The following is a 21,829-nucleotide window of genomic DNA, read 5'->3' as shown; positions in this document are numbered from 1 at the left end:
GGTTATTTTATATAAATATCAAGGAATGGTAACAGCTAATCATTTCCCCACGGTTAATATGTGCATTACAGACCCACGCTTAACTGATCAACAAGAGGTTTTACTTGTGATGTCACAAAAACTATGAAATCACATGATTAAAAGGAGTTTCTGTAATTACTTTAATTAATGTCATTATATTAATAATCTGAGCTATGATTTTAACGTCCTTCCTACAGATGTTTTTGAGCATGTGGCTGTGTTCACATCTGGATTTCAGGGTGTTTTTGTTCTGTCCTGCTAAAAAGTCAACAACCTGGTCTTTGTGTAAAGGTCAAAGTCTGGATCCCACGAGGAAAGCTGACAAACAGAGGCCGTTGCTGAGGAGGCAGTTTGATTTATTGAAGTTGCTTTTGCTGCGGTGAATCACACGGGATGCAGTGGCTCAAGCAAACACCTTCATATCGACACACATGAATCAAATTCCAGGCGAAGCTTTGAAAGGAAATCCTGCTCTCGTCAGTTCCTCTCGCAGCTTAGAAATGCACTTTGAGTTTTAAAAAGGCATAAATAAATAAGGCAATATTGAAAATAGCATTTACCGGCTGTACATATAAAGACTGATTATACTGTCACAGAGAGGACGGTTGCTCTTTACATCACAGTGCGACATATTTAAGGCAAGGATCCAAAAGCAACACAACACATGTACATAAAAATACATTCAGTAAATCTGTCTTGGTACATAAACATGATGAAAAATAGATCTTTTTTTTTAATGTTCACATGCTGAGAGTGAGAACGACCCACGTGTGCAAAAATTCACAGAAATATTTACACAAACCACAAAATCACGAGAGCTTTGATTGGAAATCGACAGATAGATCATGAGTGATTAAAATCAGCAGACGTTGGGATAAAAATCTATCTAAAAGCAGCATCCCTGGTCAGATTGGGTGTAAATATACAGTCAATGAGCCAAAAACAATGGGAATACACATCAGAAGAAGAGGAGCCAAGCCACCCTTTATCTGCAGGTGCAAATAAAATGCCACCTTATGTGCCTGAGTAAACTGACCTTCCCCTGATTTTCTCATTTTAAAGTCTCAACCTCTCCTACACTGTTTTAAGCACAGTCTGCTCTGGAAATATCACTTTTTGAGTCATTTTACAATCGTAACACCTTTCATTTCAGATCAGAGTCAATAAATATTGTGCGAAGGCATAAAAAAAAGAGTCTGTGGTTGTGACTGAAAAGAGCTAAATTGTTGTATTTTGTCCTTGTGCTCATGTTTTGTTATTTCTAGAACAATCAAGCTCAAGCTCGGTGCACTTATCCTTTCAGGACAGCTCGGAAAATCACATCTCTTTTCTGCAAAGTAGTAGTCAGCTCGAAGGGAGCTATTATCCCCCGGTCTTGCATTTCTTTGCTGATAGTTTTACCTCCATCGCAGCAAAACAGCACGCCTTAGTGGTGCAGGATGTCCCTTTCATTGTCCTCCTTCGTGACTGGCATGTGATGTAAGAGGGAAAATCGATGAGATCTCATTGAAAGTAAATGTCACACATCTTTACATTCATTGTTATGCAAATGGAAAGCAGCAGACGCCAGCAGGGACGTGTGTGTCTTTGCTTGCAGTGTGCAAAATGCTCTTTCTGTTATGAAACATAGAGGTAGTCTTTCATTCACTATGTTAATCACTTTGTTGGACGTCCAGTGTTTCATATAGAGTGCATGCACTGTGGCATTTAGGTTTCTACATTTCAGCAGCTGTGATATTTTAATGCCATAAACCATGATGATACTGAGAGGTCTCAGAGAGAAGCGAGGTGTTGTTGATTTTCTTTGACAGTGAAGAACAGGGTGTGTGTGGCAGAGTTCACAGTGAGGAATGGATCACAGTTTGAGCATGTGTTTATGCTGGTAACACTTTAAATTGCACTTCAGAGCAGCGCTTACTACGACAACAAAAGAGCATTTCACTACAGAGCGGTACTCTATTTTACACGGTGTTTGTAAACCTACCTCTTAGGCAACCTGACTCACGTAAGCACAGGCGAGCGCCCCAACTCATTAATCATTTACAGCCGCCTGCCAGAGCACGGGGCACAACAGAGTCACATCAGTCCACATCGATTACAACTCAAAACACCTCAAAGTCCTTGTCGGACTGGTCTTCATTCTCACATCGAGGCTGTCGGGGTCGAAGCTCGGCTGACACTCAACAGGCAGCTCACACGCACAGGAAAGTGTGAGAGCAGCAGAAAATCTCCTTGAAGGTCTTCCTCATCTCCTGGCTGCGGAAAGCGTAGATGATGGGGTCGATGACGGAGTTGCACATGATGAGGATGAGGTACATGTTGAAGTGGGACATGAAGCAGGTGCAGTAGGGGTTCCTGGGGCAGGTGATCATGAGGATGAGGTGGAGGAAGAAGGGCGCCCAGCACACCACGAACACCCCGAGGAGGATGGTGAGGGTGATGGCGCCCTTCATGTTGGCCCGCTGGTGGATGGGCGCGTTGCCCGGCAGAGCGGCGATCCGCTTCATGTGCAAGCGCGCCAGAAGGAACATGTGCACGTAGAGCGACGCCATGAGAACGAGCATGGTGAAGAACATGGTGATGAGGCAGATGAGCACCGTGGTGCTCTCTGAGTAGATGATGAAGAGGATGCCGGAGACGGTGCAGCACGTCCAGATGCTGCTGATGACCAACATGGCTCTCCGCAGGGTGACGATGTTGTGGTACCGCAGCGCGTAGAAGATGGTGATGTAGCGATCGATGGCGATGGCGAGCAAGCTGCAGATAGACGCTAACAGAGAGCTACAGATCATAGAGTCAAATACATTGTCCATGTTCTTGATCAGCGTGGCGGGGATGGTCAGGTTGCCGCCGTCGATGAGCGCTATGACGATGGTCTCGGAGGCGTTGGAGACGCTCACAAGCATGTCAGCCACAGCGAGGCTACAGATGAAGAAGTACATGGGCGAGTGAAGGTTCTTGTTCTTGACGATTGCAGCAACAACCAGGATGTTCTCCAGCAGGCTGATGATGCCCAGAGTGAGGAACACCTCTGTAGAAATCAGCAGCTGTTCGTAGCATCCTGCCGATGAGTCCTTCTCCTCGGCTGGTAAGTCTTTGTTCAGAGGCAAAACTGACGTTTGGCTCCTGTTGTGGTAGCCCTGGATCAATCCATGGAGATCTGTGCTGTTCATAATGTCTTCCTTTAATTCCTCTTAGTCTTCTTCTTTGTCTTTTATATGTCCATCTGGCTCAGCAGCTTTAAAATCTCAACGTTTGTGCTTTGCAGCCATCCCCGTCTGGAGGACGAGCTCAGCACCCTTGAGGTGGAATGAAAGAAATCTTTGCCGTTGTTCCTTCTTCCCCTCTTCACCCTTCAGGCTTTCCAAGAAAAGCAATTTTCTTCAGACATCTGCTGCTGTTGTTACTCTCAGCCCAAAACAATCCCGCAGCTCTCCTCTCATCTCTCCACTCAGGAGAAAATTTGACTTTAGTCAGAAGTTATAAAAGAAAAGATGTTAAAAAGACGACTAAAGGCTGAAAGAAAGGTGAGCGCAAGAAAGCAGCGTGTGAGAGACTGACTCACAGTGAGCAGGATCATGAGATGCTGAGAGATCAGAGCGAAGCAACGTGCTGTGAGCACGGGCGGATCATCACTTTATAAGCTGCTGTGGTCGTCCCTCTCTCTCTCTCTCTGTCTCGCTCTGCTATTATATCACACACACACACACACACACACACACACACACACACACACACACACACACACACCCCTGACCCCCCCTTTTGGTTTTCTGTCCTATCCGCTCACTGATAAGGTGGGAGGAGGAGGAGCGCACTCTGGCTTGACTCACATGAATGAGCAAACTAAACTGAATGGATTTGAGAAACCATTACACTTTCAACATATTCTAACCTTTAAGCTGAAGTTAAAATATTTTTAAAAAAAAAATTAAATAAAATCTAGTAGCTTAGGGTTAAACCTAACAGTTAAAACAATAAAGACATTATTCCTATAATTAGTGATATACAATGCGTTCTCAGTCCCAAACAGATGATAATAATAAATATGAAACGACCTGTTAGACTTTTAAAATAAAGCTTGCTGGAAAACAGTTCACATATTATGACGTGTTATGACTTTTGGACTGTTATTAACAGTGTCAAGAGACAGTGGTTTGGTAAGGTTTAGGCACCAAAACTATTTTGTTAAAATTAAAGGTCAAAAACAATTTTTTGGCCATTTCCTATAGTTTCATATAATTGCAACAACATTTTACACAAATATCTGCACAGCAGTTCTGACCATCAATCAACAGCATAGCTCAGGAGCAGCAACTTGTCTGGTTCGCGGAGGCATATTCAAGATTTACTACTGCACAAGCCTCACACTTTCACATAGAGGCAAGAAAACTACTCTGTTAGGTTTAGGACAACATTGTGGTTTGAAATACAATATCCCCATAACTTCTGTAACTTCAGTTATGTAATGTACTGATGTAAATTAACTGCGTTGAAATAACTCACCATTGACTTCTGATTTCACACTGGACACAAACGGTAATCTCCTGGGCGAAAGTCCTCTGCTTGTTTCACCCAAGCATCCTCATTAAATTACTTCACTTGACTTCCTCCTTTGCTGCTGTAATAATTACTACAGCCACTCGAGGTTGCAGTCTAATAAGAAACGTGAACATGGGCTGTAATAGGCTGCATTCACAGTCGACCTATATGACTGTTTTTCTGATGAGGACCCCTTTCACTAGAGGGACGTTTCTAGAGTGAGTGGAAACAGGCTGTGTGATGTTGCCCTTTCACATGAGAAAAGTCTGATCCACATAATAACCATCGCGTTTGAAAAGGTGTCTAGATATGGATTTTCGAGTGTGAAGAAGCAAATGCCACCAGAGGTTAAAGTGATCATAACAGTGAGATGTTCATCAACTGTAAAAATACAACAGTGCAGCTCCTCTCACTTCAGGCGGAAACGAATTAGATACCACCGTCGTTCACACTCCTCACTGCTGTGCACGACCAGAGGGAATGAGAGTTGCTGTGGTAAGCACACAAACCATAATAAGCATCTGAGATTTAATCAGAGTACAGACTATAATGAGGTTTTGTAGCGGCAGTCTGAAGAGAGAGGAGAGGAAATGTGCTGCTAAGACGAGACAGACTTCAATCACTGAGGTCTTCGGCTCCGGCAGGCATTATCAAGATACACAGAGAGAGAGAGAGAGTATCTATTGCAGACATTTATCACTGTCACTGCCCATGGGAAAGTGATTCACATCGGCCTGAACTTCAGTTTGTGTGTTGATGTTCAAACAGCGAGAGTTCCCTGCATCCTTACACCTACTGAATGTAATCGTATGAAGCTTTTGTTCATATACTGGCAAGACAAGACAAGACAAGGAAAGGAAAGGAAAGGAAAGGAAAGGAACATGAAGCAAGGATAGGAAAGGATAGGAAAGCAAGAGAAAGCAAGAGAAAGGAAACAAAAGGAATGGATCGGAAAGGAATATATCGGAAAGGAAGGTAAAAGGAAAGGAAAGTAAAAGGAAAGGAACAGGAACAGGAAATAAAGGTAAGGAAAGGATATCAGTGGTATTGCACATGTCTCTGACACCCTGTCTGCAGCCAGATCAGGCTTTCAGAGTGAGGGGTTTGGCAGAGAATCATGAATCCATGGATCATGCAGGCAGAACAATGGCTGGAAAGGTAGAGTGAACACAAACTAGACAATTTGGCCAAGGCAGTGGAAGTTGGCTGCCACATACTGTATTCTGCAAGACTAATGAGGTGACTGGGGAACGGGTGAGCATGTGGGCAGAGATATTTGGGTGATGGGAATAGTTGGGAAGGGGTTAGTGCAGGGCAGGAGGGAGCTGCCGGATCTAAAAGGTGTATGTGACCGAGCAAACAGCAAGCGGCAGAATGAATACTCGCAGCTGGATGAGGTCGTGATGATAAGTGCATTTACATTTAGTTTCCTGGGGAAAGAGACATTTTAATAACAGCGCTTTCAGACAGTCATGAGTGTAAAGCCCCGATGTAGAGGTGGTAAAAGACACATTCTTTACTCCAGTAAAAGTAATAGAGTACAGGCTCTGACATGTGCCTAGAGTATCACAGTAAAAAGTCTCAAGTAAAGTACAGATACTTCCAGATACCTGGAAAAAGTATTTTTACTTTGTTAATAACCACCTCTGTCAGTATGTAGAGTTAGAGAAAAACAAAAACAGAAGAAAAACAAAGCAATATGAGGAGCTTACCTGACAGCATGGGCTGCTTTCTTGATGAATCTGGCAGGAAGTGAATGAAAGAGAGTGCCAGGTGATTTTAATGAAAGCTGCGAAACCAAGATATCAGTGAGTGATGTTTATAGTGTCCAAAAATACGTGTTGTGTACAGCATAACTTGACAGTTTAACAGTTTTGGAGATAAACATTTTTATTGAGAGATGACGTGACTCAGATGCAGTTTAAATCCCTGCAGGTATTTATTTGTTTGGTTTGTTTCTTTTTAATCCGGTCTCATGGAGAGCGGCTTACAGGATAAAAACAAACAGTCTGAGACACCTACCAGGGACCTCTATGTTTAGTTTTGTTCGGATTGTGAAAGGAACGCAGATGCAAACCAATTTAAAAAAGCTTTTATAATTCATCAATACATACATGAGGTGCAGTGAATTGAACAGCATGTAGTCAACACCTGTCTGATAATGGTTAACAAATGTGTGCCGACAGAGTCATCAGTAAGACCCCTTCGTATTTTGTCAAAAGCCGATAATTTATTTTCCTTTTCAAACTATTCAGAAAATGCAGGTGTGATCTTTCCACTGAGCTTTGAGCTGAATGATAACATTACCATGCTAAAAGGCTCATAATGCCCACAATGATGCTGCTCTGCAGGTATAATGTTTGCCACGTTTACCATCTTAGTTTAGCGTGTCTGGTGGGAATGTCATTGGTTTTGCAGGCACGACGCCAACTCCACAAAAGTTTGGGACAAGCGTCAATTAATTTGTTTGTCCTCAGGTTAGTGTCATACAGCAGGTAGCAGCAGGAATAAATAAATACTTGCATGCTAATGAGCTGTAATGAAGCGTTATTAGTGATCTCATTGCTTTTCTTGCCCTACTCTGAATCTGATTGGCTTGCCTCGAAGAAAGCCTTTAATGGCTTCATGGTCCTGGTGCTCTGTGATTATTACAGCGAACAAGTTTTTCAAAAAACAGAATAAATCTGAGAGAGATTTTCGTGGACCTGGCAGTCCACTGGACAACAAGAGTGAGGGAGATTGGTGGGACCTCAAGTGTCTGTTCTCCTCTGTAAGGAGCCCAGAGACACTCTGGCAGCAAAGAGCTGCTCCGGAGGATGAGTGACCCAGAGAAAAGCAGCAGGCGACCACGAAGGAGGTCGAAGAGGTTGGTGTGTTTACTGGGGAAATGATGGCGAATAAATCGCCATATCAGAACCTCAAGAAAAACAGACATTAACAGAGATACAGAGTTAACAGTTTGAGTCACGTGTACAAGGCAACCAATAACCCTAACCCTGGGATCCATTACAGCACAACCTTATGAAAATTTTCAGCCGTATCTGTGGTAGCAAAAAAACTGATATTTTCGACGAGCTGTCTGGACGCAAACAGGTATCTTCAGCCAAAACATTTTGTTTTCCTAACCCTAACCTGAGCAAAAGCAGAGCGACAAAACTGAAAACTGAACCTAAAGAAACGTAAAGTTGCAACATATATATCAATATCTGAAATAAATGTCATTTTTCTTTCCAATTGTTGTACAGACTTTTCACAAGTGAAGGAGTTATTGTGGGGATCATAAATGTTTGTTGCAATCAATCAAGTTGATCTTGAGATATGAAGATATGAGATTGTTTGAAAAAGTACAAAAAAAAAAGTGACCTCATGTTTGCAGGAGGATCACCAAAGTCTGGCGGCTTCATCCTCTGATAAGATGGACCATTATGAGTTTTTGGTCAGACATCTCTATTTTCCAGCCTTTTTTTTCTTCAGTACATCCTGTTCTTGCTGACTTTTCATTGCACTGTTTCTGATAGTGTTCAATAAATCGTACATGTCATGTTGAGAACACTGCCTTGACAAATTATTATTATGGATTTGGTGATGAATTGTATCTCCAGCTCTCCACAAACCCTCTCAGTTAATCAGCAAAATGTTTAGCTTGCTCACAAAATGTCTCCTGTCGTATTGATTAATAACTATCAAGCTGAAAAGCTTCCATCAAAAACAGCCAGCGACTTTGTTGCTGATGACAAATCAATATTATCACACGCTGGTACACAAGACGCTGTCTCAGTAGAAAAGATCTCAGAATGGATGTCAGGGGCTGATGCAGATGGATAATCTGCAGTGAAAAGTCTCTCTCATGGAAATAATGCATTCGGGCTTTGATTCATTTGTGGGAGGCAGAGTAGCAGTCAGTGTCACAGTGCAGTAATTATCTTTTTTATAAATAATTATAATCATAAAAGACAGCAGTTATTATTCAAAGTAATTTTCTGCTCTCCATTTGACAATAATTGTTTCTAACAGGTTATTTAATTACAGGACATAATATGGAGTTAAATACAGTGGTATCACTTAACCACTTTACTGAAATCACAATATGAACTCTCTGGGTGATAAAGTCTGGGACCACCAGTACTTCTTTTTGAATTTGTTTCAAATATAACTCTATATTTTCAGTCTAAATGATGGTCAGTATATTTGGATTTGGTGTGGCCCCCTTTTACTTTTAAAAAACAGCATGCACTCGAGCTGGCATGGACTCCACAAGTTTGTATAGAACCAGATTACTCATGTCGTACCAGCGTGATTTGACAGTGATTCAAAGAGCTTTTCGTTCTTGAATTTCAGAATATCTTCGTATTTGGTGTGTCTCACTTTTGCTTTAATGACAGCATGTACTCCACTGGTTTGTCTTAAACTTGTTGAATCATGTTGTACCAGCGTGATTTGACAGTGATTCGGGTGTTTTAGGCCAAAACATGATCTTTCCCTAACCCTAACCAAGTGTTTTTTGTTCCTAAACCTAAGCCGATAAGATAAAATTGAACCTAAAGAAACCTAAAGTTGCAACAAAAAGAAACTGGTTGGGTTCGGGAAGTGTATAGTTTAATGTATAAAGGATTATTTTTCTATGGACTCTGAAAGCCTTTTTTAGATATGCTGGTAAAAAACTTGCTGAAGGTGTGACAGATGGCAACTAAGAAAATTAGCTTGCTGATATTTTTGGGTTATAATATGGGATTGTAATTTGTTAGATGTGTATTTGTTACTTCAGTGTCGATTGTAATGGGATTAAGCACTGCCTCATACTTGTGTGCATGTATGTATATACAGGGATTCTGTGTTCATGTGGCCTCTATGTGTTGTAGTTGTTTGGGTTTATGTTGAAAAAGGGGAACAAAGAAATGCATGAATGACCTCCAGGTTTCGTACAATGATTGCACTTCACAATGACCAACTGTACAAAGAGCAGCTTTCCACTTGGTCAATAATAACACTGTTACACAGATAACATCTTTTGAACAGAGGCTGTAAGAGATGAGATCAATGTACAGATAGAGCCGACAAAAGAACAAGGACAAGATGAATGGGTGAATTCAACAAACTTCATGTTGTACCTCATTGGTACATTGTCAGACACAATTGTCACATTATGTTGTGCTTTGACGTCTGCTGAAGTGTGGTTATACAAAGTTTTCAGTTTCACTGTGTTGACTTTTCCCTTTGAGAACAGCAGACAAAGACGTCTGTGCAGTTACTGAATTTCTATTACCGTACACACTCAGAGTATCTGATAACACAACTTCTTTAACATCCTAACAGCATCTATGTATGGTAATGGTGTTGAAACACATACAACATTCATTCAGTGCACCATTTGCAAGAGCAGAGCTGACATTCATTCACTTATTCTGCGCTTTAATTACTGCGAACACTTTCCACTCCTGCTGTACAAAAGCCACCTCCATCCAAACACTTCAAGGCTGAGCACATGTTTCAAGGTGAAGTCTGAAAAGTAACTCTTGTTTGGCTCCCACACAGCCTCGGAAAGTATGAATCATCCTTTGCAACAGGAGAAAAAAACTTATTTGTCTTCTTTCTGTTTGTCTTGATTGTATTTATTTTATTTTGTAGGTTGTTCACTCTGCTTGTTTTAACGGTAAGATAACGACGCCTCGTTAAGTGTACTGTACCAGCTTCACCTTTTGTAAAAAGGATTGAAAAAGAAAAACAATGTACAATGACGTACAGCAGTGGGCTTTGTTATTAACAGAAAACACAAAAACTAAACTAAATAAATAAATTTTGCACCTCTCATCACAGTGTCTGCATTAAAAAATAATAATAATAAAACCCTGGACAGCTTCAGTAAAAACTACAGTAGCATGCCTGAGGCTGTGTGCATGTTAACAATGACTTTTAAGTATTTATATGTGCATATTTTAACCAGTAGGTGCATATTTTACTTACATAACATAGAAAAGACTAGAGTTAGCATAAAAGTAGTAATTTGCAACACTGCTACCTTCCGGCCAAAGTTAGTAATAGCATCCGAAACTCTGGCGGTGTACCTTAATGGATTCACCCTCCAACTAGATACTGAATGTGCTGACTTGCTTGCTCTAAGGGCCCCGAAAGGCAACATTTATGATTGTCACTCCCCAATCTGCACTGTGCTGAGCTTGGTTTATGGTTGTGGGGAGTGAAGAGTGGAGAGTTATATATTGTGATCAGGCTGGAGTTGTGTAAAGTTGTAAAAACAAGGATCAGCACTAGTTTGGCAAAGCTCAATATCGCACTTCACCTCACAACTGAATATTTACCTACAACAAACATTCTTCAACACCCCCAACACACTTTTAAAAGTGCAAGCCGAGAGTAACAACCCACGACTTTGTATTCAGTGCATTCAAAGCTGATTTAATAAATTAGAACAAAGAAGTAAACAGCCATTAGTCATTAATACAACCATCTTGAAGCAGTGCTGGTGGAGGTGCCAGTCATTTATGAAAAGTTGCTACTGAGTGGGACAAAATCTTCTTCAAATATGTTTTTTGAGTTTTTTTAGAAAAACTCTGTTACCATCCATGGTTTTTTGTGAAGAATGAACCCTCAAAATGCTCCTTCTTGTTCCCATCCGAGGAATCTAATCAGCATGATGCATTGGAGAGAGATTTTGTGGTTAGAAAAAAACTAAAAGGAAACCACAGTCAAGGTTTTCACCTCCTGATGAAATGCCTTTAAAAAGATGTTACCATGGTGAAGGTGTAGAGCAAGTGAGTGGATAAAGAAACAATCTCGCCCTTTATATCGGAGATGTAGCCCAAAAATCTACCTTTACTCCGCTTTTAGACAGCACTTTGTGTTTACTTGTGATACACATGAAGATACATTTGAATTCATTCTCACTGTTAATTTATAAGGAACGTTGATGAGAAACGGCTGTGATTACAGTTCAAAAAACAGCATTTCACTTCACAAAACACAACAACACTGACAAAACACAGCATTTGAGAAAACAAAACAAAATTCTTGTGTCTTCATCTGTTCCTGCTGTGTTTTTATTTCACGTCACGCAGCCTACCTTTTGTGATCACAGTTGTGCTTAATGACAGTGAAGATGAAGAGAACTGATTTGTTTGGGGGGTCCATTTATATTTCCGTGGCGAACACCATTAAGCGCTGCAACCTCTGAACCTCCTCTTTAAAGTCTGTCTCCTTCGAAATGAAACCTTGAGTTGATTCTCTCCTCTGCAGCTTTTTAACATGCAGCTCCAATAAGCACTTACGGAAAGCAGCTGTAGCGAAGGCTTACAGAGAGCCTGAAGAAAATCACAGTGGCAGAACAGTATCACTCTGTTGTTGCATTGTGGAACAATCGATGGAATGATTGAAATAAAGGCTGACAGTTACCACAGTGTCCTTTGTTGCTTAAAAAGACGCCGAACACGAGGAATGTATGCGTTCTTTTTTCCATTTGAAAGACACAAAGAAAGGCCAGGAGTGCAACAACTGACAGCAAGAGAAAAACGTAGCTCTCACCGAAGGTTAATACTTGATTACTGAGAGCTTAATGCAACTTAAAGTGGCTTTTGTCCTGGTGTGAGCAGAGACTCTTAGAAAAGAGAGTAGGAGAGCTGCCTTTTTTTTTTTTTTTTTTGGTAAAGAAAAAGAGAAATTAAAACTTTGAATTGGACAAAGATAGTAAAGAAAAAATTGAGAAAGGTTTGGGGACAGGATTACGCAATATAGCCACGAGTGAAACAATTAAAGAAGTGTGATAATGATAATACTGATTCAGAAAGCCGTAAAAAGGCTCTAATCACAAATTTTCAAACTTTGATGGTGGTACCCCGAGTAACCAAGTAGCCTAGTTTTGGTGCCTAAACCCAACCAAATAGTTTTGTTGTCTAAGCCTAACCAAACGTTGACAAATTCCTTGTTGGTGTAAAATCCTTCTTGGCAATAAAACTGTTTGTGATTCTGATTCTGATTCTGATAACCTAAATAACAGTCCCAAAGTCATAATATGTCATATATATGAAGAGTTTGTCTGCAAGCTTTATTGTGAAAGTCTAACCAGATGTTGCATATTGCCTTTTATTGCTAACTTGACAGCAGAGCCCTCAACGCGCAAAACGGACACTCGAGGGGTAGCAACAGTGTCATATGTTGCCGTGTGTGACGAGTTGGGAGTGTTTGAAATAAACTGAAACTAAAGTCAGAGTTAATATTCCCACAGAGAAAGGAGAGCTGGCTATTTTTTCAGAAAGAAAGTTTGGCGACACAATGAGACAATATAGTCGCAAGTAAAATAAATTTTTAGAAGTCTTATAGCAAGACAGTCCAACAATAATACTGATTCAGAAAGATTTCGGTCCCTAGAATATGTTTGGTGAGTGAGGAACAGTCAAAAAATCCCCGCACAGACATCTCAGTTTGTTCTTTAGTCAAAGTGGAACTGCATAATGATGTCGGCCACGATTTAAATGTGAAATGGGAAAATCATTTCTAACAGTAATTTGTAATTACCACAAGACTTCTGGGTGTCATAATTGTCTTCTGAACAAGTCGGAGACATGAAAGCGACCTCTCTCTGGTGGAGAAACGGTGTTTCAGTAAAAAAAAGTAATAACAACAAAACGAAAACATAATAATTGCACGGCTGACCTTTTCTGAGTTTGCGGAGAGTAGAAAACGCACTTCTTGATGAAATGAAAGGGAACTGCGCTACTTTCTTCTACAGCTTCTTTAAAGGTCAAATCGAAAAACTTTCCAGCCATCGGTCAGTAGTTTGAGACAAACAAGCATAGCAGATTATGTGTGGACCGGGCAAAACAACACTTTTATGGGACTGTTGCTGAGACAGAACTAAGATGTTCAGGATTGGGCTGAAGCGAGTTTAAAGGGATGTGTTATTCATGTCTTGTTGAGTCAGTACAACCAAGGACATGGTGCTGATGTCCTGCAGAGTTCTTCGGGCTCTAGGTTGTCTAACATTCGCTTGCACGTAAGATTTTTCCATTTTTTTGTCTGTAACCTTGTTGCAATGACGCATAGTTTTCGGTCATGAAAGAGGAACAGTAGTAGTAGTAGGCTGAAAATACAGTAGTAATAGTGATGTTGTGTAAGTGGTGACAGATTTGCATTTACATCTGGCATGAAACAAAGTACATTTACTCAAATTTCAGGTACTAGTAACTCGAGTATTTCCATTGTACAACGTTATACTTCTATTCCACTACAGCCAAGAGGCAGATATTGTACTTTTTACCACACTACATTTGTCTGACAGCTTTAGTTACTAGTTACATTTCAGATTACCATTTTAAATTTTTTTCTTTCTTTCCAGTAAAATCCATGACTATCCAGATGTCTTTATTTTAAAGTTTGTGATGGGCAGCAACGACAGCCCTGTCGTCAGGATTAAAATTAATTGGCACTGTCATATCACTCTGCGAGAAGGCTGCCAAGCCAGTGACCACAGTTCAAGCCTGTGTTTCAACAGATGTAAGTGTGAAACCACTTGATATTTTTTAAGGACATCTCGGGACAATTTCCAGCTGTGTTCGTGGCGACCAAACTAGGTATTTTAAGCAAAAAAACATAACCTTCTCCGAACCCTAAACAAGTGGGTATTTTTTGGAGTTTCAACTTATCTTTGGTTTGCAGAAACGTACATTGCCAAAATATCAGATATAATGGCAAAACACTGCACATTTTACTGCACTTTTACTTTTAATACTTTACAATAAAAACATACTTTTACGTAAGTAATGTTTGAATGCAGCATTTTTATTTGTAGTGGAGTACTTTCATTAATTATTCCACCACTGTTTAGTTTAGAAACAGAGACTGAACTTGACTGTTTAAGCACCATGGAGAGAGACACAGAGAGAGAATGGAGAAAGAGACGTGAGGCCTCTAATAATGTCGAGCAGGCCAAGTTCAGACTCATGAGTTTAAACTCGGCCCGTTCAGCTCAGCAGCCCAAAGAAGACTCAGAACCAATGATTTGATATTGTGACAACAGTGTTCACGGTAATCAGCTCTGCTGACACCTGTTATCCCATCTGTTTATGGATATCAGAATCAAAAAACAAATCAAATCACTAAAAAGGTTGGCAATGTACGATCATGCAAGCAAAGGATGTGTTGAAACTTTAGATTTCTTTTGGTTTAATCATAAATTGTGTGTTGTGATAACACTGTTGTTATGTTCTGGTTAGGTTTAGGCACACAAACCACTTGGTTAGGGTTAGGAAAAGATCATGTTTTGGCTTAAAGTACTTGCTTTGGTCGTCACAAACACAAATGGAGATGTCTTACCTTAAAACAGCTGACCAGCTGTCATTGGCTTAAATCCACCACCATCCCCTCCAACTCCCAACATGAAAGTCAGCTCATGAACATGAGACGTATCGTTGAAATGTCACGTACAAATGTGAATGTATGCATGGTTTATTTAATTGAAAAAGCAAATCATTTTTCTCCCAAAAGGAATTATTTATCAAAACGTCAGAGACATCAGAGTCAGCAGTAAATTACCAACAGGCTTGCAGAGATAAGTCTGTAATAACAGACGCTGGCTGGCAAGTCATCTCGAGAGCTGCCAAGACGACCAGCTGGAGTTCTCCCTGCAGCTGTAGAGGGTACAACGCACAGGACGATGATGAGATGAATCTTGAGGCACCTTGCCACTCTCCATCCTGAGCAGGGAGTCAGCCATCACCATGGATACTGATAGATACCTTGCTCATTCAGCTGTGTGGGTTTCAAAATTTGCAGGACGTCAGCAAATGGAAAAAGCTTTTCCATTTTTCTTTTTGAGCACATTGTGACTGAAATATACCGATTATGTGATATTGGTGCCAAAACTGTGGAAGGATTGGAAAGAAGAACAGTCGGGAATGTTTAATGAGAAAGTTTCAAGCAGACAGACAAGATCTCATCCAGCTCAGTGCTGATGATGAGATAGCGACCCTGTGCTCTGTTAAAATAACATGTTCTGCTGGTGTATTGTCATGGGCATTTCCCTGGGTTCTGCGGGTCAATGGGTAATTAGTAAGCATTTTAAAAATGACTTTGTATGAGGCAACGTGCTCTAAAAACAAATCAGAATTCCTCCACAAGAAAAGTTTTTGCATGTTAAGCAGCAAATAAACTCAATCTTCTCTGGGGAGGCTTCAATGCTGCAGGCTGCCGGGAGAGATAATAGCACAGGCTATTACTTTGAACAGCACCAAGGAGTCTTTACCGAGAAAGCAAGAGTAGCTAAGAGTGTCAATCTGGAGCTTTTAGTTGCTTTCAGATAACTTACTTGCTTTCCATTTGGGCCGGGGCTCTCTCGCAGATAGGCTTTACTTTGCCATGGAGGAGCTTTTTAGTTCGGACAGTGTCTATGGTGTCTTTTACACCTCGTAGAAGAGAAAAGTCCTGGGTTGGGTCCAGGAACAATATGTCCAGATATCTTGACAGTGCACATTCAAGCAATATGAAGATTAAAACAAATGCTGTGCTACAACAGGCAACCACACACTGCCATCTGAAATAATCATTTGTAAATGTAAATCATGACTAAAGATAACACGTTTTTCTGTTTAATTACAATTCTGCATGTGGTTTGTCCGAGTGGTGATGCCGTAACTCGCTGTCACTTTTAGCTTGCTGCTAACCAAGCTAGCACATCTGCTTGTGTTACTAACGCTAGCTAGCTGATTGATTCACAATCATAATGATGATTTCAAAGAAGAGAGATACTTTGGTTCTGCTCCTTTCTACAAGCTCTGCATTTTAAAAAGCAATTTCTCTCCATACAAATGTTTCAATAAGACCTTATATATACTTATGTATACTTGCCCTAGACTATTTTTTTCAGCTTTTTGTTATAAAAACATTCTGAATAACCCATTTCACTCCTGATACTTCCTCATAGTTTCAACCTTTGAACACTCTGATAGCTTATTAGCTCGCTGCTTGACTGCAAATAGAAAATACAGAAAAAATGTTTTTCACATTGACATATTTACTTTCCAACAGAAGGTCATGTCTGAACACAATGTTGTTTTTTCTCTCTAAAGTTTCTGGCTCTACTGGAGTGTATTGGTCCTGTATTTCTCTTTGTTACACTCAGCTACATGCAGCTTTGACTCATCAGCAGGAAGTCGGACTTCATTAGGGAGAAACACGGCAGAAAATAAAACAACCGAAGAACAACTCAACCTTTCAAGCACATGGAAATACCCTGCATACGCACTTTAATGTTTATGTGAAGCGACGGGTCACATTGCCCTCAGATTTATTGTCATATGAGATCACGTTGTATCAATGTGGACAAAGGGGCTGCTCTGCATCACAATCACTTACATTATATAAGTATAATTTATCGCCCTGCCATCACTCAGCGTCATACACCACTTAGACAAATTGAATTTACTGTCCGAGCACCAAACAGTCCTTCTGAAAGTCAAGGCATTATCGCACAAATTCAAACATGGTGGAAATTTTACATGTTTTATGGTTTTCGCCCATGAAAACCCCCTATAATGCGCCCCCGGGACTACTTTCTCCTACATGTATGAAATTTGATACACGTGTATCACCCATGAACCTACAAAAAAGTCCCTTGGTGCCTTGACCTAAACTCCACCTGAAGTCGGCCATTTTGGAATTTAGTGCTCATATTTGGCGACACGTGTTGTACATAAATAAACTCGTCCTACAGTTTTAACCCGATCGACCTCTAATCTTGTCAGGGCTTGTCTTTACATGCAGATATTCTGTTACAGTCATAGCGCCCCCTAGTGGCAGCAGGAAATTACTTCTTCTTTTTTTTAAGGAGTGATGTCCTTCTGTCCAATTGACCAAATCTGCCTCAAACATGGTGAGAAAACACTTAAGACCTTTTTGATGTTGTATCAAGAACATTATTAGTTTTCGTCGAAGGCCGCGTGCATGGCGGCACGGCCAAGGTCGATGTCGCGCCATGAAACAGGAAACTGCAATAGCACCGCTGTTAATGGTTGTATCCGCCCCAAACTTCACATGTTTGACATCTGTCTCTGGCTAGAAGTTTGACCAAATCCACCTCAAATTTGGTGGGAAAATCCGTAACACCTTGATTATGGTATATGGTGAAGATTCTGAGTTCTCATTGGATGCGGATGCAGTTGCAAACAATTATTATTATATTGTAAATGGGCCAATCTTTCTCTCCGTTCGATCAGAGTCCTGCCGAAACACATCGACATGCCAATAAGGAGGTATAGTCATTGCGTCTTTTGTGACAGTCATTCTTTGATTTGCAGAACATATTTATGGTGCGTTCTAGTCTTGATATAATTTGCCCTTATGTGTAATTAGTGAGTCTTCTCTGGTCACAGGAAGTCACATTGATCCCTTTCGCACAGTGTCCAAAACACATGACATTTTTGGAGGCGTGTTGAAGTCTGGCCACTGGACCGCGACTGGCGCACATCCTAACGCCGCGGTATGACGGCCCGTTTGTCACTGCTTGCAGCTTTGCTTTCCTTGTAGTTTATGAAATATGGGATATCCCTTATTATAACATGCAAATGCATTTTCCAATCCTATTTAAAGTCTCGTCTTACTCAATGGGACCTATGACAGCAAAAATATTCATAATTTAATATGAAAGTGATTAATTAAGACTCATTATCAGGTCAATTCCTGCTAACAGACAGTGCTACTTCATTGAGAGGGGGGAACCCATTACCGTGAACAAATGGCTGACTGACTCTGCCAGGCTCCGAAGCAGAATTACTTAGCCAGTTATCTCATTTTGCACCATGAGTTCAGATGAGGAGCCGTCAGAATACGAGCAGAAATTCAGAGGAAAAATTAGGCTTTGGGATTTTATCTCGACCAGCGTGTGCTGCGGCGAGGATTTAGTCCAATATGTATTCAAGAGGTTTTGTTCTTCCTTCGTAACTGAAGGCATCAGTCTCCTCAGTGCTGTGGACTTTTTTCAACATGTACAGGCACAAATGTTTGACTTCAACTGGTAATGATTTCTTTCATTATACATGGTGCAAAATTGTATAACTTCTGTGTGTTTCACAGATATAAAATGGATATAGACATCAACAGAAATGTTAATTACGTTCTGTTCTCGTTGGTTTAGAGCTTTAATCTCCTACCACATGTCACACTTGACTGTTGTCCCGATGAAAGTAAATCCTGCTCAAGTAAAAGCACCATGAAGAATAATAAATCAAAGGATATTGCTGAAAGCAACCTTAAAGGAACAATTTGTAAGATTTGGCCAGAATTTTAGTAAAAAACATTATCAACAAGAGTGTTGACGTTATGTCAAAGACGTCTATGTTATGTGTTGCAGAGCTGTCTACTGTGGTTAGCATGCTAATTAGTGAGCCTCTGCCTTTCTTGTCTCCTAATACCACTTTGTACCACAAGAAGCAACAGTCCAATTTCCTCTGTACTTGCTGCTTTATGCCTCTCCTGTCTCCGCCTGTTGTGTCTTCCTGTCCCTGGAGTCATAGTCCTGGTCAGAGCCGCTGTAAATCGCCTCCATATCGCCTGAATTTGTCTTTAAACTGACCTCTTTTGGTCTTGGAGGCTGTGTTTATTCCCAGTTTGGTGTCCAGTCAGCTACAGCCACAGATAGCAAGCAAAGAGCAGCAGCTGTTGGTTACTCTGATGATATTCTGCCCTTCATGTTTTTAGAGCTACCTTCAAATTCTGGCTGTATTTTACAAAATTACATGTTAAATCTTGCTCCAATTAAACAAGCTTGTTTTGAAATCTGCTTTCAGTCACACACAAAGACACGTTTTAAAGAGCACAGCCAGCAACTAAATGTCAAAAAGAAATATTGGATCACAAACGACAACGTATAATTACCTTAGTCTTTTAAAGTATGGTGCTTTGTATAAATATATACACAGTTTTGCCTGTTTTTGATGTATTTCAGGGAGAAAAATATGTGTTGACAACAGTTGTAGACAGTGGTGGTCCTGCACGGTTTTTCTCCCCATGTCACACTCTGAGATGTACCTTGCCGACTGTGCATATTGTTTATCTCTGCTGTACTACTGTCACGGGTCTCTTGCAAAATGAATAAGAAAAGAAGATTATTTCCTGAAGATTATTCAGTATATTGTGTCATAATAATCTAGTGTTATATGGCTTGAGTTAGTGCAGCATGTCTAACACTGAGCGTGTAAAAATCGATGATTAACTATAGAGATGATGTTGCTCCGATCCTGTTTCTCTTCCTTTCACTCCTGCTGTAAAGGTTTGTAATTCTGGGAACTCAGATACCAGAAATTTCAGTTCCAGCATTATTTTCCTCGGTGTCGTTTCTGTGGTTGCCATGGTCGCACAGCAAGCCCAGGTGGCAAGCTGAAAACAGTGCAACCGTCGCCAACTTCCAGCAGCATTTACAGAGCAGCAGAATCATCTGGAGTCATGTTTGTGAACATGAACACCTGGTGAAGTCCAATGTTCACTCTTTTTTAGGGTCTTTACACAAACTTCCCCCACATATTACATAGTCGAATATAAATATGTAAAAATCACAGAGTTAAAGGACTTCTTTAATGCTTATTGTGTTTCCCCTTCCCTTCAGTGCTTTATTTCTTGTGCATGTAAAAGATCTTGAAAGTTGAAAACGTCACAGTCTGCACTGACAGAAGGTCCTCTCTTAACTTTCTTCTTTGTTGTCTATTTTATTGTTTCATTCAGTCGAATTAATACAAATATTTGTTACAAACAAATGTGGCTACAACTGCATTTAACTGTGCAGTCTTGTGTTGTATAATGACAATGATGCTGATCCTTGAACATTGGAAAGACAAAAACACAAAGTCAAAGTCAAAGTAAGGAGCTGATTGAGAACATTTGCCTTTAAGATGCCAAGAAAAATAAGTATTGTTCAGCTTTTCTTTGAAACATGGCTGCTCCTGTTTATTGTGATTTATTTGTGTTTTACCCACCAAATTTATTTTCCTGTTTGACATATCACACATATTGTTTAAATGTAATTTTAGTGCTCATGATGTACATGTGACCCATTTTCCTAAACATAAGAATTTATTGAAGTTATGTTGTTATGCACTGTGAAATCCGTACAATCAAACCCCCAAACATGTAAAACAGTAAATCTCACATGTCACATGACAGTGATTTGCAGTACTTCAAATGGTGCACAAAAAGTTACATTACTGTCAAAACCACCACAAAACAGCTGAGTAACGTAACAGTATCGTCAGGAAACAAATGCACCAAAGATTACAACAAAAAGGGCTCAATTTAAACCACCTAGAAAAATATTTTAGGGTCTCACTCCAAACATCTTCAAGAACTTGTCAAAAACTGACGCTTTGTGATTGTAGGATGGGTCGGCGTCTGTTTTTGACAAGAAATGAGACTAAAAAAATCAACTTTTCTTGCAACTAGGACCATTAAAAGCAAACAATAAAATAGCGCAGCAGCGTTTTTCCACGTAGTTTACCCTCAGCAATGCAAAAACTGCACTGTTAAGGGCAAACGAGAGGAGCTAAGGAAACCCTGCGAGTTTCTAAAGTGCAATAAGGTGGTTTGCAAAGGAAGCATTAATATGAATATAACTTATAATTAATTAAGATTACATTCACAAATGCTCCACTGAATTGAAGACTTAACAAGTGCATTTTTAGCTGTGTTACATAAGTTCATGGGGCCAAAGTCTAAGCACATGTTGGATGTGTTAGTTAGTATTTTTTTATATAGCTCGCAGGAAGAGTAGGTGTCAGACATGAGGGCGAAGTGCTGCTCTGCTCACATTCCTCCTGAGTTGAGCTTTAGCCTCAGGTGGAGTTTTGATTTTAACTCCTCATGATTATTCACTAAACTGTGCCCGGTTAAGCTCTTGTTTCTCTCAGCAGAGGTAATCAGTGATTTTCACTTGTACAACCTGTTTTTCTCCTGCTCAGAACTGAACATTCAAGCCTCCGCACCCCTGCTGCACGACCTCCCCCCTGCCTGATTTCCTGCACCTGGGTCCAGTACTGTTTATTAATCAGCGCGTGATGTACATGGAGTTAAAGCACTGTCTCTAAAAACTAATCCTTTTCTTCTCTTCTACAGGACAAGATAAATAGACCTACAAAATGTCAAACTGTGCGTGTCAGCTCGAAGCGTCCATAAGGCACGATGGGTATTCAAGTTTTCTACAATCACAGAAATTGGCTAAATTATTTAAGCCATTACACTTCAGCACACAGCGGTAAGAGCGGCGCTGCAACGGGGGAAA

The 21,829-nt window shown here is 40.4% G+C and overlaps 1 protein-coding gene across 1 annotated transcript; it reads right to left on the bottom strand.

The window, feature by feature from the left end:
• Positions 1 to 396: 396 nt before the first annotated feature.
• On the bottom strand, positions 397 to 3,645 carry LOC311249113 (melanocortin receptor 4-like). The gene is given in 2 exon segments (XM_084339865.1): positions 397 to 2,236; positions 2,238 to 3,645. Coding segments are annotated over 2 exon segments (1,077 nt in total). The 5' UTR covers positions 3,195 to 3,645; the 3' UTR covers positions 397 to 2,116.
• Between the last annotated feature and the right edge of the window lie 18,184 nt (positions 3,646 to 21,829).

Source organism: Pagrus pagrus (assembly GCF_965226575.1).
Source record: "Pagrus pagrus genome assembly, chromosome: 20".
Taxonomy (NCBI): Eukaryota; Metazoa; Chordata; class Actinopteri; order Spariformes; family Sparidae; genus Pagrus; species Pagrus pagrus.
The sequence above is the reverse complement of the archived record's forward strand: the minus strand, read 5'-3'. Positions and strand labels throughout refer to the sequence as shown.